The following is a 24,470-nucleotide window of genomic DNA, read 5'->3' as shown; positions in this document are numbered from 1 at the left end:
CACAGAAATTATCATCATAATCCTTTGGTCTGGTTCACTGTCATGTTCCTCAAAGAAAGCAGATAAGGTAGGCAACGTGTAAATTTATTTTCATCCAGTTTTTTTCTTTCTCCCCCCCTTTTTTTTTTTTTTTTGCCAGAGCTGAAGTTTCATTTGGAATGATCATATCTTTTCAGACAAATGGAGACATGTTTCATTTGGGCCTAGCAGTATAAATTTAACTCATTCAAGATGGTAAAGATGTCCACCAAGTAAGCTATTTTCTGCAATTCACTTTTATTGCTGAAAAGTGTTTTGAACTGCGGTCTTGCCTTCTAATTAAAAAAGTTTTGAGTTCATCACGAAGCTCAAAAGCATGTTTAAAAACTCTTCCTCTGGACAACCATCTCACTTCAGTCTGAAATAGCAGAGCTTTGTTTGGTGCATCCGAATGCATAGTTGGCAAAAGAGCTGACTGTTTAAAGTGCTCACCTTTACAAAATTGACTGAACTAATGACACTTTTCTTTACTTCTTGTAACTCATGTGGCATTGTCTTCATTGTTAATATTTGCCGATGAATCATACACTGAGCTCTGATGACTTTTGGTGACTTGTTCAGTACCAAAAGTTGAAATCCAGATCGATATCCTAGCGTAGCTGGAGTGCCATCTGTGCGAACACCACAAACCTTTTCCCACAAGATCTTCCGCTCTTTCACAAATGAACCAACCGTGTCAAATTTATCATGTGCAGTAGTTGTTTCAAGAGGTTTGCAAAAAGGAAATTCATCTTTCAAGTCGTTATCATTGATATCCCTCACATAAACCAGTAACTGAACAGTTTGCAAGTCTAAATTTGTCAAGCTGGATACTAAGTATTGGAAGTGGAGCAGATTTAGTTTCCTGGATTACCTGATTGAGAATATCAGCAGACATGCCATCTATTCTTCTGCGGACAGTGTCATTAGATAAGGAAACTGCACTCAGTTGTGTAACAAATTGGTCTCTGATCAAAACTTGCACTTGTCTTTGGCTGCTGGCAACAGTAATTCCTCAGCAAAGGTGTGAGGTTTCATAGTCCTGGTGATTCTGAGTGCCACCAAATATGAAGCTTCAACAGCTGCTATGTTTTGTTTGTGGTACTTTCCACCAGTGTCAAGTCTGGCTTTCTTGAGTCCATCAGCTTTGCTTCTAACATAGGTGGTATTCTTGCCAGCAGAGCTCAGATGCTTGCTGTCAAAATGGCATTTTAGTTTGTTCAGCTTCATTGATTTGGCTGATAGAACTTCACAACAAATAATACATTGCGGTTTCCCAATTTCTGCTGTAATAATTGAGGTAAAAATCCTCACTATCTTTTCTTAATGTTCTTCTCTGTATGATTCACTATCATGGGATGGTTTTCTAATGAAAATAATATATAACAATAACTTTAATAATACAAAAGATGATACATGGCATAGTTCAGTCAATACAGTTTCTTTTTAAAAACATACCTGTTACTATCGCAAAGGGGCAGCATTCACATCAACCACAGCTTAATATAAAAAGACCTATAAGCATCCAGATTAATTTCCCAATGTACAGATTTTTTATAGTAGTTGATGATTTTGCAGTACATGGTTTTACATTTACCTAGTAATTGTAATTCATGAAGTGTCATTTTACTTCCAATACTGCTGTTTTCAACTCAGTAGCTGCTTTCTACACTTGTGTGACTGGTCTGAATAAGTAAATTATGGAGCCGGCCCTGTCACATACAACTGTATTTGGTCAGGGCATCTGTGATGGGGTTTGTGTGATGATGTCATCATGCTATGACTCATATATGGGCATATCTGCATGTGAGCAGACCCTCCTGGAGATAGATAGAGGAGCAGTGTCTCAGTTCCTGAGACCATCAGAAATATGTGTTTTCTGATGGTCTTAGGCGACCCCTGTGAGTGAGTCATTTGAGTCCCAAAGAGGTTATGACCCATAACTTGAGCACTGCTGCCATAGGTGCTTGCTACTTTTCTCAGCTTGGCAGTTCACTCTGTCCACAAAACAGAAAGCATGCCTTGGGGCCTTGGAATGTCTGAAGGTGTGCACCTCCAGAGGTGGCCCCTCAGCCATGGAATCCTGGGTGAAGTCCGACTTTAGGATTGGGTGGGTGGTCTGATCTCTCTGGGGCCTCCAGAAAATGTTAATCCCACCAGGCAAGAATAATGTCACTACCACAATTAGTGAGCCAATTTTGAAGCAAGCTTTATTGAATACTTGCTAGAACAATGGACACTGGCCAGGTCTATACCCAGGATTCCCAGAATATGGTGCTGAATTACATTAGTCAGAGGCTTATAAAGGCAAACCCCACAAGGCTATGTATTTCCTGCCTTTGTCCAATCAGGGGCAGGATTACATCCTTACGTACTTCCTGTTTATGTACCTCCTGCCTACCTGTGATCAAACACGTTCTGTGCAGCTGGGGCAACCAAGCTTGTTTACAGAAGTGAAGACATGTGGCTTGTTATCTTACATCAACAACAGCTTCCAGCATTTCAGAAGGTTATCTGTCCTTGGGCAAATGGGGCTTACAGATTAGAGGCATTTTTGTTTTATAGATATCTTAAGCACAGTAATTAAAACTTAAAACATAACTTTAGCCTTTATAATGCTTATAGTTGCAGCACCAGGAGGTAGAGGCAAGAAAATGAAAGAGTTCAAGGCCATTCTTTGCTATGTGGTGAGTTTGAGGACAGCATAGACTACCTGAGACTCTGCTATGAACAAATGAACAGATACTAGAATAAAAAAACTTTGGAATATTGTAGTGGGAAGTTTCTCCAGTCCTGCCTTGCCCAGCTGTCCGGATGAATCTCTCCCACCCGTAGTCCTGCAGCTGCTTATAAAATAATTACACAGAGGCTTATATTAATTACCAACTGTATGATCTATGGCTTCAGCTTCTTGCTAGCTAGTTCTTTCATCTTAAATTAACCCATTCCTATTAATCTATGTATTGCCATGTGACTGTGGCATTACTGGTCTGCTGGCATCTTGTTGCACCTTCAGCAGTGGGCTTGTGTCTCTCCCCATCCACCTTTCTCTTTCCTGTATCTCTGCTTGGATTTCCCGCCTGCCTCTAAGCTGCCGTTCCATAGGCCAAAGCAGCATATTTATTAACCAATGGGAACAACATATATTCACAATGTACAGAAGGATATCTCACAGCACTTCCCCTTTTCTGTCTAATCAAAAAGGAATGTTTTAACTTTAACATAGTAAAATTATATGTAACAAGACAGATATCAAGCAAGAGTTAAAGTTACAATGTCTAGTCTATTTGTATTTGGCAAAATTAGAAAATATTCTATCATCTATTCTATTTTTGTGAGTCTAAAGTTTTATATCTAATTTATCTCTTATCATGACTAAGGAAAATTATAACTATCTAGTCTTCAACTCCATCAAAGACCTCAGAAGGATATAATATTACCCAAGTAAACAGGAAGTGTATTGTAAGTAACTTCCAAAATTACAGAAATGACAAAGACATCTGGCTGCCTGGACAGTCATCCAAAGTTCCTCTGAAATGTTGGGGCATCCATCTTCAGCATACTGGCCTAGAGTCTCTGGCAGACATTTTAGTGAAGCAGGAAATTTGAAGGATTGTCTCACCTATTGGCAAAGTTCATCAGTTACTTCTCCCTGTATACTGCAGAATGTCTGGCAGTCTCCTCTATGAAGCAGGAACATGAAGGACCCTCTCACCTTGCTAAGTTCAGTGGTTACCTTCCTATGTGTCCTGCATGTCCCGTTTATACAACATACTGTCAAGCAGTCCAGGCAGGAGCGATTTCTTGCCCAAATGGCTAACTTTTGCCATAAAGAAAGCAAACTCCATAATGAGTTTCTTCAATGCACATCATCCTCTTTGAAGTAATTGTTGCTGCCAGGAGCAGATGTGTTTCATTGTCCAGAAAAGTCTTAAGTTTTTAAAACATTTTAAATGCCATATTCTGTAGATCTTTAAAGTATTTGAAGATTATCTACCTAATTGAAATATATTTACGTATATGTAGAAAACTTAACTAACATGACTGTAACTTTGATTATCATAAATGACTAATTATTCTGTATTTTTAATTGTATATTAAAATTTTAAATGAATTGCATAAACATAATACCTTAAACAAGAATAGAAGTATATATATATACAGTATAACAAAATTAACTTTAAATTTGTATCAATAAACTAAAATCCATAGCAATGTAAAACATTTTAAACAAGTTGTTGCTGTTTAAAAGTAGATTCAATAACCTACCCTTTCATCCTATCATATCTATATCCCCTTTTTTTCTCTAGAAAGAAATTTCATTTATAATCAACCTCCTTTAAATAAAAATAAACATTTATAAACAATATTTTGGGAATTTGGGCGTAGCTTCTCATAATACTTGCTGCTGGTTGGGTGCACTTGGCAGTCTTATGGGGATCCTGAGAAAATTAAGAATTATAGTTAAATCTTGGCTGTAGTAGTCTGTGAGGCTATATTGACCTCACGGGGTCTTGTTTGATCAACCATATTAGCCTGTAATCAATTCATAGGTTCTCATCTCCTGTGGAAACAAAAGCAGAACCTCTTTTCCAAAGCAGCGTATCCTTAGACACAAAATTTGAAGTCAAGATACCTTTAAAATATACATATTGGTTTAACTGAGTAGTCTTTGCAATCAAATGTCTCTCTCTAGTTAAAAATCCCAAAGACAACACAATCCAGACTCTCTGTGTAATTTCCATCTTGGTTTTGTTTTTTGCTTTTCGAGACAGGGTTTCTCTGTGTAGTTTTGATGCCTGTCCTGGATCTTACTCTGTAGACTAGGCTGGCCTCAAACTCACAGAGCTCTGCCTGGCTCTGCCTCCTGAGTCCTGGGATTAAAGGCATGCGCCACCACTGCCCGGCATAATTTCCATCTTTACATGGCTTAACTTTTATATTACTTTTATTGTCTCTTTAAAGACTTATTTTTTAAAACTATCTATTTATTTATATAACTGCATATACTCCTTTTCCTTTTCTTCCAAGTTTATGTACATTTTTACACACACTGTAAACCATTTAGAGTTTTATTCCATCTGAATCTGTCTTATTGTGAATTTATAATTTCTTTGACCAAGAGAGATTTTAAATTGCTAAGCTGTGTGGCTAGGACCAACAAGGCAGCCTTGGCTGCTGACTCTGCCCCTTTTGGCTTCCCAACATGATGGAGGTACCCAAGAGAGTCACACTTACCTCGCCAACTCTGGGGTCCATGCTGCTACCAGGTCGTGTGCAGCTGGCCAACATACTTTTTATGTCTGTGTGAGTAAAAGCTAAATTCACCATGCAGTGTGCTGCACAGCTTGTGTACTGAGGCAGGAATCCACCATGCTGTGCTCAAGCCTGAATGCTGTGGCATCTCTGTACCATGGCCCACATGAAAGACTCAAGTAGGAAACTGGTTTTGGCTCCATTATTGTGTGTTTAGAAGCCCTTTTAAAATTCTTTTAGGCCTTATGGAAACTGAAGAGCCCCAAGTTGGTCTGGCTAGCTCAGTCAGTAGAGCATGAGACTCTTAATCTCAGGGTCATGGGTTCTTGCCCCACATTGGGTGCCAAATGTAGTGGGAAGTTTCTCCAGCTTATTTATCAACCAATGGGAACAACATATATTCACGGTGTACAGAAAGACATCCCACAGCAGAATATATTTAAGGAGACAGAAAGGTCCCACTACCCCAATTTAAACATTACATAATGAATATACATGTTGAATTATCACTCTCCCCATATATTTTTATAAAAAAAATAGTAAGAAATATTAAGTAAGCATCACAGAATGATGTGGCAAAGAGCCAGGTAGAGCTATTTCATATTAGGTCACCAGAGAAAACTTAGGAAGAAATGCCTTTGGTAAAGAATAAATCCTGATAGCCACTCAAAGATCACAGAGGAGACACTTCCACAAATAACAGCAAAATTTACAAAGACTCTGAAGCACTCATGTGCCAGGTATTTGGGGGGAATGGAAAGAAGGGCCATGTTTCTGAAGAATACTGAGGTGGAAAATGATCTCCCTAGGTGTTAATGACTATATAATTCTTAATATTGGGTATATGATTAATGGTTTCTTTCAACCTGAAAAGATACACTCTTCAGTTCTGTGGTATGACTTAATGGTTTTGTTGTTTCTGTATTCTTCATTGTTTTTCAGAATCAGTCTGATTTCCAAATTTCTTCCTCCTTATGTTTATGCACTTAGGTATACTTCTTCTTTCCTTCTAAGTGAGATATACATACATACATACAAACTAATGAGATACTTGTACATGCTAGGTAATAACTTCCCACTTAAACCAAATCTCCGTTTATTTTCTCCTTGATGTTGTTGTGTGTTTGTTTTTTGTCATAGTCTCTTTAAAAATCTTAATTGAAAATAGATTTTTTTCCTCACATAATATATCCTATTACAGTTTCTCCTTCTTCTACTCCTCCTGTCCCCACCCCCCTCTCTTATGGTCTGGATCCACATTTTCTATCTCTCATTAGAGAACAAACAGGTTTCTATGGGATGAGATAAAACAAAAGCACATTGGAATTTGACAAAATAAACAAGAGAAAAAGAGAAAGCACAAGAATCAGAGATTCATTCATTTACATACTCAGAAATCTCACAAAGACACTAATCTGGAAGCCATAAAGTATACTCTGAGGATCCAGTGCAGACCCATGCAAGCCCTGTGCATGCTGTCCCAGTCTCTCTGAGCTCACATGAGCTTTGCTTATATTCTTTTTGAGGGCTTTGTGTGCTTGGTGTCTTCCATCCCCTCTGGCTTTCTTTCTGACTTCACTTTTGCAGGGTTCCCTGAGCCCAGAGGGGAGGAATTTGATGGAGACTTCCCATTTAGGGCTGAGCGTTCCAAGGTCTCTCACTATCTGTATAATGCCTGTCTGTGGGTCTCTGTATTTATTCTCATTTGCTGTAGGAGGAAGTTTCTCTGATGATGGCTGAGCAAGGCATTGGTTTATGAGTATATCAGAATGTCATTAGGAGTTATTTTATTGTTACTTTTTTTTTTTTTTTTTTTTTTTTAGAACAGTGGTATTTGGTTTTATCCTAGATCCCTGGGCTATCTAGTCTCAGGTTCTTGGTTATCCAAGCTGTGTCAGGAATGGGTTCCATCTTGTGGAGTGGGCCGTAAGTCAAATCACTTATCAGTTGGTTACTCCTACAGGCTTTGTGCCACCATTGTACTAGAATTTCTTTCAGGCAGGACACCAACCAGCCACAAAATATTGGTTGGTAGCATGCAGAGTACCTTCCTTCTCAAAGACTCTAGAATGTAGTGGTGAAAATTCTGTGTAGGTATAAGCTAGACTTCACTATGTTCAATCTGCTGTGTGGGTGTTGTCTTCAGCAACAAGAGCTTGCTGTCCATTTGTGGAGAGCAACCTATAGTTTTGGCAACAACTTGGGTTGTTTGGGGGTTCTCATGGGGCCCCTTTGGCCAACAACTCAGTTAGATGTAACCCAATCCCAGGATTAGAAGCTTCATTTGGTGACAAGAGATGACCAGTTGGAACTCTGTCTCTCCCATTATTTGGCAATTTTCTTTAGATCGCCTTCATATATTTATATATTTTAGGAAGCTTCTACTGTATTAGATTTCCATACTACCCCTCAAGTGTCCCTTAATTTTAGCTGTGTCTCTTTGTATTCCTTCCCTCCAACCCCCAAGCTGATTCTTTCCACCCCTCCCACATCCCATTTATAACTATTCTATTTCTCTTTCCTAATGAAAATTACATCAGTTTGGGTTTTCTGTATTCAGTTTTCACTTTGAATTCTTGAACTGTTTTATTCATTCCTCCCACTGTGTTTTCATAGATTTCTTTAAGGGACTTATTTATTTTCTCTTTGAGAACCTGAATCATTTTCGTAAAGGCTATTTTAAGGTCTTTTTCTTATGCTTTAGCTATGTTGCAATATTCAGGGCCTGCTGTGGAGTTGCTGGGCTCTAGTGGAGACATATAGTTCTGGATGTTATTGATTGTGTTTTTATGCTGGCATTTAGGCATCTGGATTTGGGAAGATTGTAATTCTAGGTGCTGATATCTGGTCTTGTCTTTGTTGGGGGGTAATTTGTTCCTTGGTTTCTGTTGCCGTCTCTGGTTCTTAGAGAGGGTGGTGACTGTGTGTTCCCTGGTAGGACATTCTTCTGGGATTCTGATAGATGGTGGTCACTAGGGGTTCCAGGAAAAATGTGTTTCTGGGTATTGGGACCTGATACTTAAAAAGGGGGATGGGTTAGGATCAGTGTGCTCAGGGGGTCCACAGGAGGGTGACAAGTAGGGTGGTATTCCACCAGGACCTACTTAGTTCTCTGGGAATGGGGGCATAGAGTGAGGAGAGGCCACAGAAGTTGGTCTGTTGCAGAGCTGGGGATGAGGCTGGGGGATTGGACTTGGAGGAATGGAGAGAGAGGTGAAGATCTGCACAGCCTCTCTACTTTTCTGGCTGGAGTGGCTTCCTGGGGTTTCCTGCTGAAGTTGGGGGAAGAGATGAGGGGAAGGAAGCTAGAAATGGAAGATCTGTGTATGCACACATGTCCATGTGGGGAAAGAGAGAGTTTGCTCTGATATAAACTCTCAAAAAGTTCCGTTTCCAGTTTTCTTATGTATTGGGTGAGATCCCTGCCTGACAGTGTTAAGGAGGTTTAATAGGGAAGAGAACCTTAAAGTTTATCTTGTAGACTTAGATAGCTCTCTAGCTCTCAGTATTCTGTGCACAGCCATTCCTTCAGAAGTTATTTGTGCTTCCCATCTCTGAGCCTCTCCAGGATACCTATTCTGAGCTCTCTCTCCTCCATAGGTATGTGGTTTCTGTTTCTTCAAATCTGTCATCAGTTATCTCTTGCCCATCTACTGTTTATACTCTAAAATCTTGATGAGATTTATTTTGTTCTTATTTTGCCTTTAGTATCTTTGTCCCATGAGGGTTTCCCCCTTAATTGTCCCATGAATTTGGAAGGGTATCAAAGTATCTAGCTGTCCATGTCCTCTCCCCGTCTTTATCAGGGTATGTTACTGAGTCACTTGTAGCTAATTTTTTTACCAAAGGAAATCAAACATTGACATACGACATTTCCTTAGTTCTGATTTACCATTGGCAGTAAGGTACTGTTGAGTTAATAACAAATTCTGATGAAAACCTACACTATGATAAAGACACACATTATTGTAAGATATGTACATTTTTAAAAAACTGTCAAATGGAACTTGGGAAATATAATGGACTTATATACATCATATAGTTTGTTTTCTTTGAAGAAATAAGTTCTGAAAATGGGTGTTGATTTGTTTTTATTTTGACTGAGATCATGTTAAAGTTCAGGAGTAACTTTCTTCCCATTTCCCTCTTGTTCATGGCTTTGTTTTGTTGGTTACACTGTGGTGGAATTGCATGTTGTTCTCCTTACACCCCTCCCTCACTAAGTTATGTCTGCTTCAAGGACAGGTTGTTGAGGTTTTTCTTCATATCCTGAGTGCCTACCACTGTGCCTTGCCTACTTGTTGGCATTTAGTAGATTATGCAACTATATGTTGAACCAAACAAAAATACTTAAAAGTTGAAAGGATACCCATGAAACTGATAATGACTTAGTTTTCCTTACAACTGAAATCAGACTCGTAATTTTATGGCTGTTGAGTTCTCACAGAGGGAAACCGACGTGTACTGAGTGGTTATGCTCCATAAACTTTAAAAGATGGTTTTCCTTTTACTCCTTGGTAATGGTGTAAAGTATGAGTTTTAAAGCATAGGATGCATTTTTTATTGATCATTGTTGGGGCGTTAGGCCAAAACATGATCATAATAATTTCCTACTTCATTAGGAAATTCTTAGCATTTGTAAGCCCTGATGATATATGCCTGTGTTAAATCTGATGAGGTGAAATTGATCTCTTCTTAGGGAACATTGTGGTTATTCATAGGCATTCATTTCGGTAAGAAAAGACTGTTCTTTTCTAAGTTATCTCATTTGGTCCCCTATTCAACTCATGAAACAAAATACTGAAAGTTTTATTTAAGAAAGAATCCCGTGACAAACCATTAGTAAAACAAAAACAGCCAATCAGGGAAGAAACAGTAGAAAGAAAGATCCAGTCATAGTATTGAAAGATTCACTGTAGAATTCTGAAAAGAATTTAGGGTTTGTTTGCATTTCATTCAGAATTTGTTATAGAGACTGATGGGTCAGCACCGTAATGAGAGCTGCTGTCAAATAAGAGTAGTTAAAGTAGGAAAGCTTCTTTGAGTCAATAATTTAATTTACCGGTTAGCTATAAAATAGTCATAATTCACATTGGAGCTTTTTAAAAAATATTTTATTAATTCTTTGAGAATTTCATACCATATATTTTGATCATGTTCACCTGCTCTCAACATCTCCCAGATTCGTTTCCACCCTTTCTCTCAACTCATTGAGTCTAGTTTGTGCCAATATTGTGCCAATATTCTTCAGTGTGGGGCCTGCTCTGGAGAGTGTCATGCTCTTAAAGAAAACTGACCCTTCTTCTCTCAGCAACTGTCAGGGCCAGTTGGAGCTCATTTTTATATCATCTGTAATGTTTGCTATGTAAATAAAAGGGAAAATTCTTAGTACCTCAGAAACACTAATTCTAATCAGATAATCCAATTACATTAATTTATTTATAAGCAAGCTAACAGTCTTTAAATAGGCATCTAAGTTACTTTCTTAAAGAGCTTTCTAAGTAAAATAAAAGTTGGTGGAAAAGAATCCTTTTTTTGTCCATTTTCTGTATATTTTAAATTTTACTCTTTGAGACTTTCATACAGGTATACAATGGATTTTCACCATAACCACCCCTCCACATACCACCTCTAAATGCTCTCCAGTCACTCTCATGTTCCCTTCCCAACTTCATGTTCTCTTTTTATTAGTGCTATCCAAAGTTAGTGCACAGCCTTCAGTTAGAGAGAGGTAGAGAAGAAAGAACAGTCCACAGGAAGCTGTGGAGAGCATTTCCAGTCTAACTGTGCCTCACAAGCTGATGACTGTTCGCTTCCTTCCTCCTGTTTCTGTGCTTGTACTTAAGGGGTTTACATATAATTGCATATAGAAGAGGATTCTTTGGGGAAAGTCCCACTCCAGGAAAGATGCTTTTACACACACACACACACACACACACACACACACACACACACACACACACACACACACACACTTTCTCTCTCTCTCTCTCTCTCTCTCTCTCTCTCTCTCTCTCTCTCTCTCTCTCTCAGTAAATAATTTTAGAGGGTTCCTGTGAGGCTTCAATGAAATAATGGCTATAAAGCTTTCAGTAATATCTGAAGATGTTATTCACCCTGTGCTTCACCATATTAGCAGGGTTCTCTATCTTCCAAGTTTGACAGATGCCACAGGTAAAAAATTTTTAAGGTTTTTTTGTGTGTGTGAAAAGAAAGATTTTCAGAGTATACAACTATCAAGTTGCATGAGATCTTCCACTTTTTATAAGAAGCGCTTCTTTCAACAGCTACTAGGGTTTGTTTCTAGAGGAGGGGGTGGCAATCTGTCATCGAAGTGTTGACAAGGGACCGACAAGGGTGAGTTGGTATAGCTGCAGGGCACTTCAGTACTTTCCAGTGTCTCTCTTATTTTGAGAGAAAGGCTTTCTGTATTTCTTTCTCTCTTTTACTCACTTTGATTTATATACTTTTTAAAACAGTAATTCTGAATTGACAAATTACTTCAATATTTAAGTGTTGGTTTCGATAAGAGCCTTTCAGTGTTTACTTGTCTTTAACCAAACCTTAAGACCTATTCCTGAAATTTAATTTATTTTCTCTTCAAAGCTACATTTTTCTTTGTATTCAAGTGTAACATAGAATTATATTTATAGTTGTAATTTAGAATTAATTACCTTATCATATTGCTAACATTTCTATTTTGTCTTTTTATTGTGTAGTTAAGGTATACCCTTGAAAACCATTAGTAATTACATATTGTTGAAGTTCAGAAAGGTCAAACCTGAGTTGGGCTGCTGGTGGGAGACAATTGTTCTTCCTGTTGCTGTTATTTGCTTATACAAGCACACTTTTTGTCTTTCTAAGATGCCTAATGTAAGCTCTACCAATAATTTTGCAAGGTCGTGGAAAAAAGCACTTTAGCTAGAATAATGGAAAACTGTGTGTAGCAAAATATTCAAGATGAGCACCAGCAAACAAGATGTTTGTATTAATAGGAACCTAGAAAATGGCTGTGCAAAGGTCAGCACTGATCTTTAAATATTAGTGAAATTTAATTTGTTGCATGTAATGAGTAGAAAGAAAGGGAGGCAGGCTTCAGCAAAGAAGCCATTGATAAATTGTCTAAATGTCAAAACTGCTTACCATGTGGAAAATGTTAAATTGACAAGATCTATTTAACTAAGTGAATTAAACAGTTTGAATAATGCCCTAGAGAAATATTTTCCAAATTTAAGTATGACAGGAGACTTAGAAAGTCTTTTTTCTTCCATAGTTTATTTCATGGAAGTGAATGGATTCTTCCTTTCAAGGAATAGAATTTCCTCTGCCCTCTTAAGCAAGAACGATGCACAGGTTCTCTGATCACTTAGAAAGAGATCATTTTTGCTTTATCCACAAACAGCAGCTGACCTGCTGTTGCAGCTGTGAATAACCATCCCTAGCCATGGGCCTGGTCAGTCCCGGCTATGGGCCTGGTCTTCTCGGCACTTTGCAGACCATTAGCTGAATGGGAGTTCAGAGACCTTGGCCATGGCCAGTTCCCTATTGAAAAGAGAAACTATATTCTCCCATTTTCTCCATGTATAAGGCTGATAAAATTTAAGTGACAAGTATCTTCAATGTATATAATGATGGGTTAATGCCATTTGTACAGGAAGGGATAAAGAAAGGTGGGCATAAGATAGGAATAGGTAATTTTCTGAGGAAACAGAATTATTTGAATACATGAAAAAATGCTTGATCTTATTAATGAATAGAAAAATAAAACCTGTAATTAAAAGAATGTATTTTTTCACTTATCAGATTGGCAACGGTGTGAAATTTTGACAATGCTTCAAGGTGTTAAGGATTCAGGAAAAGAAGTCCTGTGTTGAGTGGTAGTTTCACATGATACAGCCATTGTGGGTACTACCAATGTATAAAGTGTTAATATGTCTTTTTCATGGTACTGTTATTTGCAAGGCAAATGCTGGAAACACATTACTATTTAAGAGTGTAGTAAGAGAATAGTTAAGTAAGTGTGTGCTACCATTGTAACTTAGAACCCCAGAAGAGACAAGAGACCAGATAGTGTCTAATGAGATAAGAAGTTTCTCTCCACTTTTTCTACACTTAAGGCTGGAAACTTATTTTAGAATAAGAACATGATAGGAAGTTGTTTTACTGCTTTCAGCTGCTGTGGTAAGCATGACCAAAAAAACTTGGGGGAGAAAAGGGTTTATTTCTTCTTATACTTCCAGTCCATCATTGGAGGAAGCCAAGGCAGGAACTCCAGGCCAGCGCCCGAAGTAAAGCCTGTGGAAAGTACTGTTTACTGGCCTGCTTTCTAGCTCAGCTACCTTGCTTACACAGCTCAGCACCTACTACTAGGGATGATGGTACTGCCCACAGTGGCCTGGGTCCTCCTACATCAACTCCTTCCCTAAAGACATGTTCACAGGCCAATCTTTTTTTTAAATTTATTTAGATGTGTATGGGTGTTTTTCCTGAATGTATGTTTATGTACAATATGCATCCCTGGTGCCTGAAGAGGCCAGAGCGGGTATCGGATTTCCTGAGACAGGAGTTGTAGACAGTTATTAGCTGCCATGTGGGTGTTGGGAATTGAATCTGGGCCCTCTGGAAGAGCAGCCACTTGATCACCAAGCCATCTCTCCAGCCCCTCACAGGCCCATCTGATTAATGCAATCTCCAAATGAGCTTCACTCAGATACTGGTTGTCAGGTTGACAGCTGAAGCTAGTTAAGCCAGGAGAGTTTCTAACTTTTTTTTTTTGCTTTTTTTTTTTTTTTAACTGCTTTTACCATTCAGCTGCTTAGTGTTTAGGCTAAGTCTAAGCTTTCATAGCTAAAAGTGTTGGTGCTTCACACCTATGTTCACCCATGTGGAGGCCAGAAGCCAACCCTGGGTATCATTCCTTAAGAGCCATCCATCTTGTTTTATGAGACAGGGTCTCACTGGGACCTGGGGTGCTGAGATTATAATAGCTGATTGTCTAGCAAGCCTCAGAGATCTGCCTGTCTTACCCTCCCCAGTTCTTGGGTTGTAATGATGTGTCAGCATGCCAAAGTTTTTATTGGGTGCTGGGAATTGAACTTAGGTCCCTTATGCTTGTAGGGTAAACATTTCACTAACTGAACTATCTCCTCAGCCCCAAATATCTCTTATCTATACCCTTATGGGATACTTGGATTACACGCTTATTATTAAACAAATATGAACTTAACATTTTGAGAGATGTTTTAGTTTTTCAAAATGATCTGGAACTTTATATGCCATAGTAGTTTGGTAACGTTGACAGAACACAGAACTAGCTTGAGGGAGGAAGGATTTACTTTTGCTTACAACTCAGGGGCTATCAGTCCATTACGCCAGGAAAGGCATGGTAACAGGACAGCTCCAGCCATGCTTCTGGGATCTTGGAGTACAGCTTGTTCGCATTTTGTGGATTTAGGAAGTATAGAGCTCTTGACAAGGATTGGAGGCATGCATGACTTCAGAGTCCAACTATGACCTGTCCACCAGCTAGGCCTCAAAACTTCATAGTTTCCTAAAAAATTGCCACTTGCTGAGGACCATCTATTTTACAACATGTGAGTTTGTGGGAGACATTTTGCATTCACTGTATACTGTAAGGCAGCACTTTTAATACAGGAACTATCTAGATACACCTTAAATAATAATTTGAAACATTAGAAGGCAAGTATCACTAAGATACCTAGTTCATTTATTTGATAACTGCTGCTTGAATAAAATTAAAGGATAAAATTCTCATATTATAGGCAGTTAGTTATGCAATACTCACTTATAATACTCAGCCCTTTTCATCTTCAAAGCATTATACAACATTAATTAATGCTTACAACATCCTTGCAAATGTAGGTCATTATCATTATCCCTGTTTTTGCATGTGGGGAAATTGAGGCAGAGAGGTTAAATGATTTGGGTAAATTTGTCACAGCAGGATTAGAATAAAGGAATTCTTGGCTCAGAGCCCAGAAGTCAGAATAGTGGAGCCACACCTTTTTGTAGCAGGCTTAATTTCTGTGTCCTTGATAAAACATGATTTTTCATTAAATCATATTGAGATCATCTCTGCATTCAAGTACCAAACTAACAAGTTTGATCACCGTATTACCCCTACATGCCTTACACCATTTTCTCTTCCTTAGAGTTTCTGGCCTAATATTAATTAAATTAATTTTCCCTGATCATTTTGTAAGATAATTGTTCAAATATCTATCTCAACTATGTTTTTTTCCTGGGATTTCACTTTCCATTTTGAAAATTTCAAGTAGTTTTTATAATTCCTTATTTTTCCTGGCTGGTCAGACATACATACCCAGATGACTCTCCTTTGCCTCAATCTCCCATTGTGTTTAGACTCCCATTTTTTTTTAACATTGGCAAATCCCACTCCTCTTAAACTACCCTTTGCTGTGATGTTTTGGTAAAAACTCCTGCTTGTGAGGATAAGCCAATGGGAAGGAGTCTGGGTAGAGGATTTCTGGGAACCAGTGTGACTAAGAATAGTATGCTGTGGTGAAACAACCAAGGTTACATGCTGATGGGAAGCTGAAGGATAACAAGACACCATCTAGTGAGGTCAGTGGTTAGGAAAATTCAAGTGTGTGGGTTGAGTGGTAGAACCAGTCACTATAATGGCTGAGTGGTTTGGGGCCCTCTTGCTGGCCTTGGGATGAGGAGGCAAGCCATCAATGCCCACATGCTGTTGTCTTTGTTGCAAGATCACTGAGCCCTTTCTTTCCCTCTCCCTCCCTCGTTCCCTTCTCTCCCTCTCTCCTTTCCTCCCTTCCATCTACCTCTCTTACATTGCAACTACCACAACCCCAATTCAAGTGCTTGCTATCTGCTACCTCAGGTATCTTTCTAACAGGTCTCTTATGTACCAAAACTTCCTCCATTTTTTCTTTTTTGCTGTCTCTTCAGGTAATCTTGCAATAATTATAAACTGAAACATTTTTCATTATTCCACTATTTAGCTACTATTTAGTAAACAGAAGTCCAAATTCTTAAAATTGACATCCGAAGACATCTTTTGTTTGCCCTCATCTCTCTCTGCTACCTGCCCACTAAATCAATACTGTAAGAATAAAAATAAATAAGCTTGTATTTTTCTTATTTCTTATTTTATTTTATGTGCATTGGTGTTTTGCCATTAAGTGTTGGGTCCCCTGGAACTGGAGTCACAGACAGCTGTGAGTTGCCATGTGGGTGCTGGGAATTGAACCCAGGTTCTCTGGAAGAGCAGTTAGTGCTCTTAACTGCTGAGCCATCTCTCCAGCCCCCGTATTTTTCTAATTTTTTCCTTCATTATTTTTAGTCTCTGTCTCCCTCATGCAAAATCTACCAATCCTCAAATACTTTATATGATCATTTCTTTAGCTAGGTACAGTAGTGTACACTTTTGATCCCAGCACTCAGGAGGCAGAAGCAGATAGACTTCTGTGAGTTTGAGTCCAGTCTTGTCTGCAGAGATTTCAGAACCAGGGCTGCATAACTGCATAGTGAGCTCTGTCTCCAAAATAACAACAACAACAACAACAATAATAATCATTTCTTTACCAAACTGTACCATCTACTGGGCATCTGGAGGTCTTTGTTTATTTTGCTAAAGTGGTATGCATTGCAGATTTCATATTCCATGGTTGTTTTATCTGCGATGCTGGATTATATACTATTTGAGAGTTAAGACCCTGCTATAATCTTTGTATCTGAGACTTATGGTAAAGCAGTATACACATAAGATACTTTAAGTGCTTTTTATAGTCAGTTATATTTAGATTCAGTAAGCCTCTATGATCACAAATAAGGCAGTCCCTAGTAGTCCAGTGCAGTAAATTTAGCCCAAGTTTGAGGTCTCATTACTTGAGATTCTTCTGTCCTTTTGCATAAACTTTGCTTGTTTGGTTCATTGTTGAAAGTTGTTGGGGAAAAAAAAAATCTTTGTGACAATATGTCTTTGATGAAATGTTCATGAATATACCTAACAGGTGTTTAATGATACTGTGTGTTAATGATATTAGAAAGTAATTGGAGGGCAATACACTGAATTTTATGTAATTGAAAAGTAATTATGATTGTAACAATGCAACGAACCAGTGGTTTATGTACATTTATACTATTTCATTATCTTTCTTTTTGAACATTTTCAATTAGACTTCTCAAGGAAATATATGAGAATAAGCAGCAAATATATGTCCCACACTTCTGCCCTCAGGCTCTGTGCAGGTTCTGCTGCTGCTATCCATCCACTGGAAATGTCTTGTTGGCGCCGTGATGTCCTAGCACTGTCTCCTCTTGCTTCATTAGTTTTCTGCTATCATGTTTTACATGGAGTTCTATTTGCCCTCAAGCTTCCTTTCCTCCGTAGAGTCAGAATAGCTGGCTTCAGAAGACAGCGACTGCAGACCTAACCACTTTGGCAGAAGACAAGCATTTTGCAATTTATTAAATGCTAATTAATCTTTACTTCTCAAACATATATTTATTTTCCAAAAAAGAATATTATCAGCAGTATGCTCCTGGAATGATTTCTATTTTGCATGTTACTACAGAAAGGAATAGTTCTAATGTAAGTGAAATGGAAGAAAGTGATGGGAAGCCTGTCTTCAAACACAGAACCTTTTGAGGATTAAATAGGAAGTAAAAGGGTTTTCTTACTTCCTTTTCCTCAAACTCTGCACTCTTATAGATTCTTCCTTATACAGAATGCCATCTTAAATTTGTGTCAGGTTTAATTTAAATCATACTGCTTATCTAGTCATGAAGACTAGATATTTGGATTACAAAATGGTCTCCTGAGAGAGCTGAAACTGACATAAGCTGCCTTATATGATTCAAATAAACAGAACACTAAAGACCCTTCAGATGAGTGAAAATTGAAGTCATGTTTGTCTTTTTGTTTAGTCTTTTATTCTTTGAGTCATTATTTTTAAGATCCTGTACTTTTGCTCTGCACAGATACTTTTGTTCTAGTCCTCGGTCACCCAGAGAAAGGGCACTATGGGCCAGTGTTTCTCAGCTTGGGAACCCCCTGTTTGGCTGCTCTTTCAATCCCTGCCCACACCTCCTTCCCCAAGTGCAAATCCAGAGTGCTTCTGAAATTCTTTTCTTTCCTACTTCAAAACAGCTATTTCTGCACTAATACAATATTTGGATGGAACAAGCTCAGTCTTGATTATTTCCTCCAGGCAGATTTTTCATACCAGGAAATTACCAGCATTCTTTTTCACTGGTGACATTCTTGAATAAGATGCAAGATGTTTCCAAAGTGTTTTAAAAACCTGTATAGTTTTAAAGATGGCAAGGCATCTTGGAGGTTAAAAGAGGACTGATTTGCTCTCTTTCCTCCCTTGCTGTCTAATTAGCACTGTGGATTTTACTGAAGTCATTCTATTTACTCCATTTATTTACTCTTCAAATTTTTATGGTTTTCCTGGCAGAGAGTTGAAGTTCAAGAAAAAAGGGTGAATAACATTGGGCTGTTTCTCCCCTCTCTGTTAACACAAAGCCTTTTCTTGAATCACTTATGTTGGGGAATTCACAGAATTGCGGTGTGTGTCTATGAGCAAGTCCAATCATGACCTCACTGGCCGTTTCTTTCCATCTGCTCACTCACATGTACTTCAGCTTCTGGCTGCATCCGTTTCCAAGGCTGTGGACCCCTCCTGACCTCCATATCTGACCTCCATATCTGCTCTTGCCAGGCCCAGGTCCCAGTCTGTCTTGGATGCCATTGAGCCCATCAATGTGGTGGCTGCTTTGCTGCCTGCTTTAGGCTGGACGCCACTTCCTACAGAAGCACATTTTTCCCAGTCCTTCCACCCCCATTACAGCTTGATATGAATCGTGGGGTGCTGAACTAGAAGATGAGTCTGTGGCTATAGGCTCTCCTGACCCTCAAGCTCTCCCCTGTGGGAGATGCAAAGGATGAGCTCGTCTGCCCTTAGCATCTTAAGCTCTCCACCAAGCTCATTTCGCTTTTTCTCCCAATATCACAATATCTCAGTGTTTTAGGACTTCCAAATTAAAAAAATATATATAGGTAACATGTGTACTGCTACTAAGAATGTATTCTACCCTCCTTTTTGTTATCAGGAGAAAGTTTTGGCAAGTTTTTTTCTTTTGAATTGACAAAAAACAGGATTTCAAGTGTTGTCTCCTTTTAGTATGTAAGTAAAAGTGTACTCCTTAATCTGTAGGCTTTTATCTGTAATAACTTATAGTCTTTATGTAACTATAAGCAGCTTAACCAGCCTTGTCTCTGCCCACATTGCTACAAATTATTGTTATTGGCATCTGAATAAATTCTAAGTTAAGGAAAAGCATTTTTTTAAATTTTGTAATGTAGTTTAGAGATGGTGATTTCTGATACTCAGTGTCAGAGGACAAATGCACCTGTTTCATCACATCATGTTTTAACACAATGAAGTGTCAACCCATTTGTGTATCGTATTTCAAATGTCTCCTTTTGTGTGTGACTGTCTTCATATAAGGATGCTTTTTCTTTGTAAACCACCTGTTCTATTTAGTACTTACTCATGAAGTCATTGATATGCAGGAGAGATGAGCATCTAGTTACAGCAAGGTAAGGGTCTTTTGTTTAATCTACTGCCTTTGAAGACATTTTGATGCAAGAAGAAAATAAATTTAGAGTCAGTCCAAAGATTATCATTATAGCCCACTTCCTTCTTAGCCCTTCTTTGCTTGCTTGACTTCTTTCCTCCCTCCCTCCCTCCCTCCCTCCCTCCTCCCTTTCCTTCCTTCCTGTGTGTATTGTGTATGGTGCATGCATATGAGTGTGTGGGTGTATGGGCCTGTGCATTCCCATGCATAGGCCTGAGCAGAACCCTGAGTACTCCTCTATTCTTCTTGCCTCATTGCTTTGGGACAGGGGCTCTCAATGAAATGGAAGCTCCCCATTTGCCTAGCCTAGCTAGCCAGTGAGCTCTTGGGAATCTTCTATCTCCATTCTCCAATGCAGGGAATAAAAGCATGTATAATCATATTTGGCTTTTCATGTAGGTGCTGTGGATTCATACTTAAGTTTTCATGCTTACAGCATAAGCATTCTTACCTACCTACTGAGCCACCTTCCTAGCACACTTTCCTACACTTTTCAACTTTATCTGTCATTTTTTTAACCTTTCCACCTATACCTACCACTGTCTTTAGGAGCATGCCATCCTTTTCATCAAATTACCATATACACTTCTATACTTTGGTATACACCAATGCTACAACAGAGCACTGGGATGGCCAACAGAGTCTCTGGATTCAAAGCTTGCCTTCACCAGCAGATGGCATTGTGACCTCAGTTCCACAGTGTACTACTGGTGTCACAAATAACTAGGAGGAAAGAATGAGTTACAATATAAATGTTTAGAACAAATGTTTAGTGTTCTCTACCACCACTTCCATCATCATCATCATTGTCATCATCATCATCATCATCATCATCATCATCATATATTTAGTGTTCTCTACCACCACCTCCATCATTATCCAATGTTTAGTGTCCTCTACCACCACCTCCACCATCATCAAATGTTTAGTGTTCTCTACCACCACCTCCATCATCATCAAATATTTAGTGTTCTCTACTACCACCTCCATCATCATCCAATGTTTAGTGTTCTCTACCACCTCCATCATCATCAAATGTTTAGTGTTCTCCACCACCTCCATCATCATCCAATGTTTAGTGTTCTCCACCACTTCCATCATCATCCAGTGTTTAGTGTTCTCTACCACCACCTCCATCATCATCAAACTATTGGAATCCTTTGCTACTTTGGAGACTTCTGGGACATTTCACAGCTTCTCTGATGCTTTCTCAGAGCTCTACTGTTGAGGCAGAATTGGGTCCCTCTTTCAAATTACCACACTTTTTCATTCTTCCTCTTCAGCCATGGCATACTTTGTTTCCTTAGCAGAACATAAATTTTCTTTTTGATTGTAATTATATCCTGGTTCTGTAAAAGTGAAGTGAGGGCAAGGGAAGTTTTTATTATGTCTGAAATGACTTTGGATTATTACCCATATGAATATTGTGGGAAATATTTTAGCCACTCCTAATGTTAAAGAAGCTGAAGGTTCTTTTCATCTATTAAAAGTTGTCTTAAAATACTTTCCAAGCTTATTTCGTTTTCCAGAAGTTCATTAAAATGAACATTTATTTCTTTTACAGTTTCTGTAATGTGCTTATTTTAAATCATTAGATGCATTTCTAATATATAACATAGGATGTCTAGTATGAATTTCTAAGCAAACATTGAAAGTTTTATAATTTTAAATATTTGTAAAATGTGAACCTTTTCTAGAGTTTGACTGACTTTCTCCCAATCAATCCAAATTGATGAGGTCCTATTTGATTTTTTTAAAGTATCAATTGTGTATGTTACTAATCCCTGCTACTGAAGTAGGAGGAAATACAGGATATATATTTTAACTATCTTGATTTTAAAAACATGTTTGGATTGTCTATCATGCTATTCAAATTAACACACTACCTGGTTAGTAATGTAATTTTATAGTGTTTATTTTAACTAACTGTACCTCATATGATAGTAACTATATGCCATTTACCCTGCACATTCCATTATAGCCTGTTTATATGTGGGGTATCTAAAATATTTGCTTTATATATTGCAATGTATCACAAAATGTGTTTGTACTTAGTAACTACCTATTAGATCCACTTTTCCTAAAAATTATGACTTAGAAGATATTCACATACTAAACGATTCTAAGTATACTTAGAGCTATAACCCAACATATGTTATTGAACATCCAAATATAGATAGTCTCCTTACCACATTTCTCAATGTGATGACATAGTAAATTCAGGAAAAGAAGTATATTTTTCTTTTTCTAGAGCTTATTTCTGGATGGTTAACCAAATACATGAAAATGTGTTTAACCTAATGGACCATATCTCAAATACTAGTTTTTTTTTTTTTTTTAAAAGGAGGTTGAGATTGTGATTGGCAATGGGAAATAATTGATCAGTACTTCTTCTTTTTTTTTTTTTTTTTCTAATTACTTTGAACAGGACAGAGATTCCTTTGCCATCAGATGTCTTTCTGCTTGACTGAGCTACACCTGTGGTCTCTGAAGAGTACCTTACACATTGCGGGTGAGTGAGCTCTAGATCAGTGTCAGGGCTCTTCAGTCTCTTACACTCTTATCAATGAGTACTGACAAAGTTAGGGCCTGGGTTTGGCAGATAGAATTGAGGTCTCTCTCTTTTTTTTTTCATCCTTAATGAAAAATTGGGTGATGAAAAAAAATTTTTAAATACTCTTATTAACTTATTTTTTTGGCTCGAGTTATGAAATTAATTTTACTAGTCTAATAGTTCTTCCTTCTAAAGATGTTCAATGTTCAATTTCTTATTAAGTTTATTCAACTGCTGTATAGTCATACATTTTTGCAGATTAGCTAATGAAAAGACATTTCTGTTTGATATTAAAAGCATTTCAAACATCACTGAGATGTACAATTATCTTTGTTGTTTGTGTTTTGTATTTCTTGAATAGAAATAATAGAACTGTGTATATAGAATAATATATATTTCATTAGAAAACAACTTATAAATGTTTTCTACTTCAATTATTCAGAGTAATTTTTATATTTAGAAATACATTTTTACTTACATTACTTTTATATCTTTATCAGGAAAATGGCTTACCTTACAGAGTACTGGATATTTCTTAATAGTGAATATACAATAACAAATGAATGCCATGTTTTCATTGATTCTCCTTAAAGTATATTGAAATGGAATTTCTAATTTAAGACTTGACTCATATTTGTTTCCTCCCAAAACTTTTAAAGGAAGATTAACCCAATTAAAATAAAGATGCATAAACACACAAAACCTAAGATTAGGAAAAGGACACTTTCAATTGGACAGTTTTTTGGAAATAGAAGAGATGAAGGAATTAGCAGAGTAAACATCTGAGTACCATTTGCCTAGAGAAGAGAATTCCAGTGACAGCCCATTTGTATCTTACAAACCTTGGAAAGGCTGAAACTTGAGGAGCATGTACTTCGGAAGATGGGGATGTGGCCCCAGGGTGACAGCAGAGGGAATGCGTGTCTGTGTAAAATAATGAGACACCTCTATGATGTGGAAACTCTAGGATACCAGAGCCGCAGGAAGGAGACCTGCTAAACTGTAGGTGGAGAAAATTGAAGCTGCCATGCTGATGAACGAGGTCCTCCTAACTCATTTGCGGCTGAGAATGTCTTCTCACCTTTGTGTATTTGCCAAGAAAGAAGGGGCTTGAGAACTGAACCCTTCCCTGGGGTTACTGCAGGGACCCAAAGAGAAAACATCCACCCTGATGTTTTAGGGGTCTTTGGTGAAATATCTGGTCCCTGACTGGTCAGTGAAGCCTCTTCAGTGAAACCCTGTTCAGGTATGGGAAGCTTCAGTAGATTTCTAGAGGCTCACTTGTAAGAGAGCTCAGGAATCATGTTAGCATTTTCTACAGGAAAGAAGACGAGTAATAAAAAGCAAACAGGAAAAGGGAATTCTGCAGAAACTAAGATTACATAGGAAGGAAGAAAAAATCACCAACCTAAAGAAAGAGCTGAGGCCGTGAAGTACAGAACCAGACACAGGAGCTTTAGAGAACACGGATGCTAACTGACCTGGAAATTGAAAGTATAGCACAAGAAGAAAGTGAAAAGTGAAACAATTATCTCCCAAATAATTTTCCTCTCTTTTCATATCCACGTTTCTTCTCAGACAGAATGATTCTCATTGCTTCCGTGTCTTTAGTTAACCCGTCAAACACTCCTAGATATCAGTCTAGCATTTCTGTGTCCCCTCTCCTGTGTGGATATCATTCTTACTTCATGTGGTCCTTGGCACAAGTCACATGATTCCCATGTCTTGCTTCTCTTGTTTGTTTTCTAATACCCCATACCGAGCTGCTATGCTCTGTGTATGTACTTTGTACTTGCAGGGGTTCTAACATACTGTGTTGTCTGGATACTGTATTATTAGCTGGGAGGACATCTTTCTCCCCCAGCTCTGGTACTGCTTGGACAGGTCTCCTTATGGAGATGCCCTTGTCCTAGTTACATTCAATCCCACTCAGCCAGGTACAGGAAGGTCAGATCTGTGCACAGAATTCAGGGTCCCTTATGATCTTCCTAGC

At 38.2% G+C, this 24,470-nt stretch overlaps 1 protein-coding gene across 3 annotated transcripts in view; it reads left to right on the top strand.

Moving 5' to 3' along the window:
• The window catches only part of Wdpcp (WD repeat containing planar cell polarity effector), a 303,350-nt gene that overhangs the window by 72,135 nt on the left and 206,745 nt on the right, over positions 1–24,470 (top strand). For 2 of the 3 annotated variants that reach the window (XM_052734725.1, XM_052734723.1), the window contains exon 2: positions 22,352–22,435. In XM_052734725.1, coding sequence (XP_052590685.1) covers positions 22,375–22,435 — 61 coding nt within the window. In that variant the 5' untranslated portion in view covers positions 22,352–22,374. Of the gene's footprint in view, positions 1–139; positions 252–22,351; positions 22,436–24,470 lie in introns of all 3 variants that reach the window. The other variant, XM_052734724.1, reaches the window with a different exon arrangement.

Source organism: Peromyscus californicus, unplaced genomic scaffold, assembly GCF_007827085.1.
Source record: "Peromyscus californicus insignis strain IS unplaced genomic scaffold, ASM782708v3 Scaffold_13__1_contigs__length_99412109, whole genome shotgun sequence".
In the NCBI taxonomy this organism is placed as follows: Eukaryota; Metazoa; Chordata; class Mammalia; order Rodentia; family Cricetidae; genus Peromyscus; species Peromyscus californicus.
This window is presented reverse-complemented; position numbering and strand designations above follow the sequence as displayed.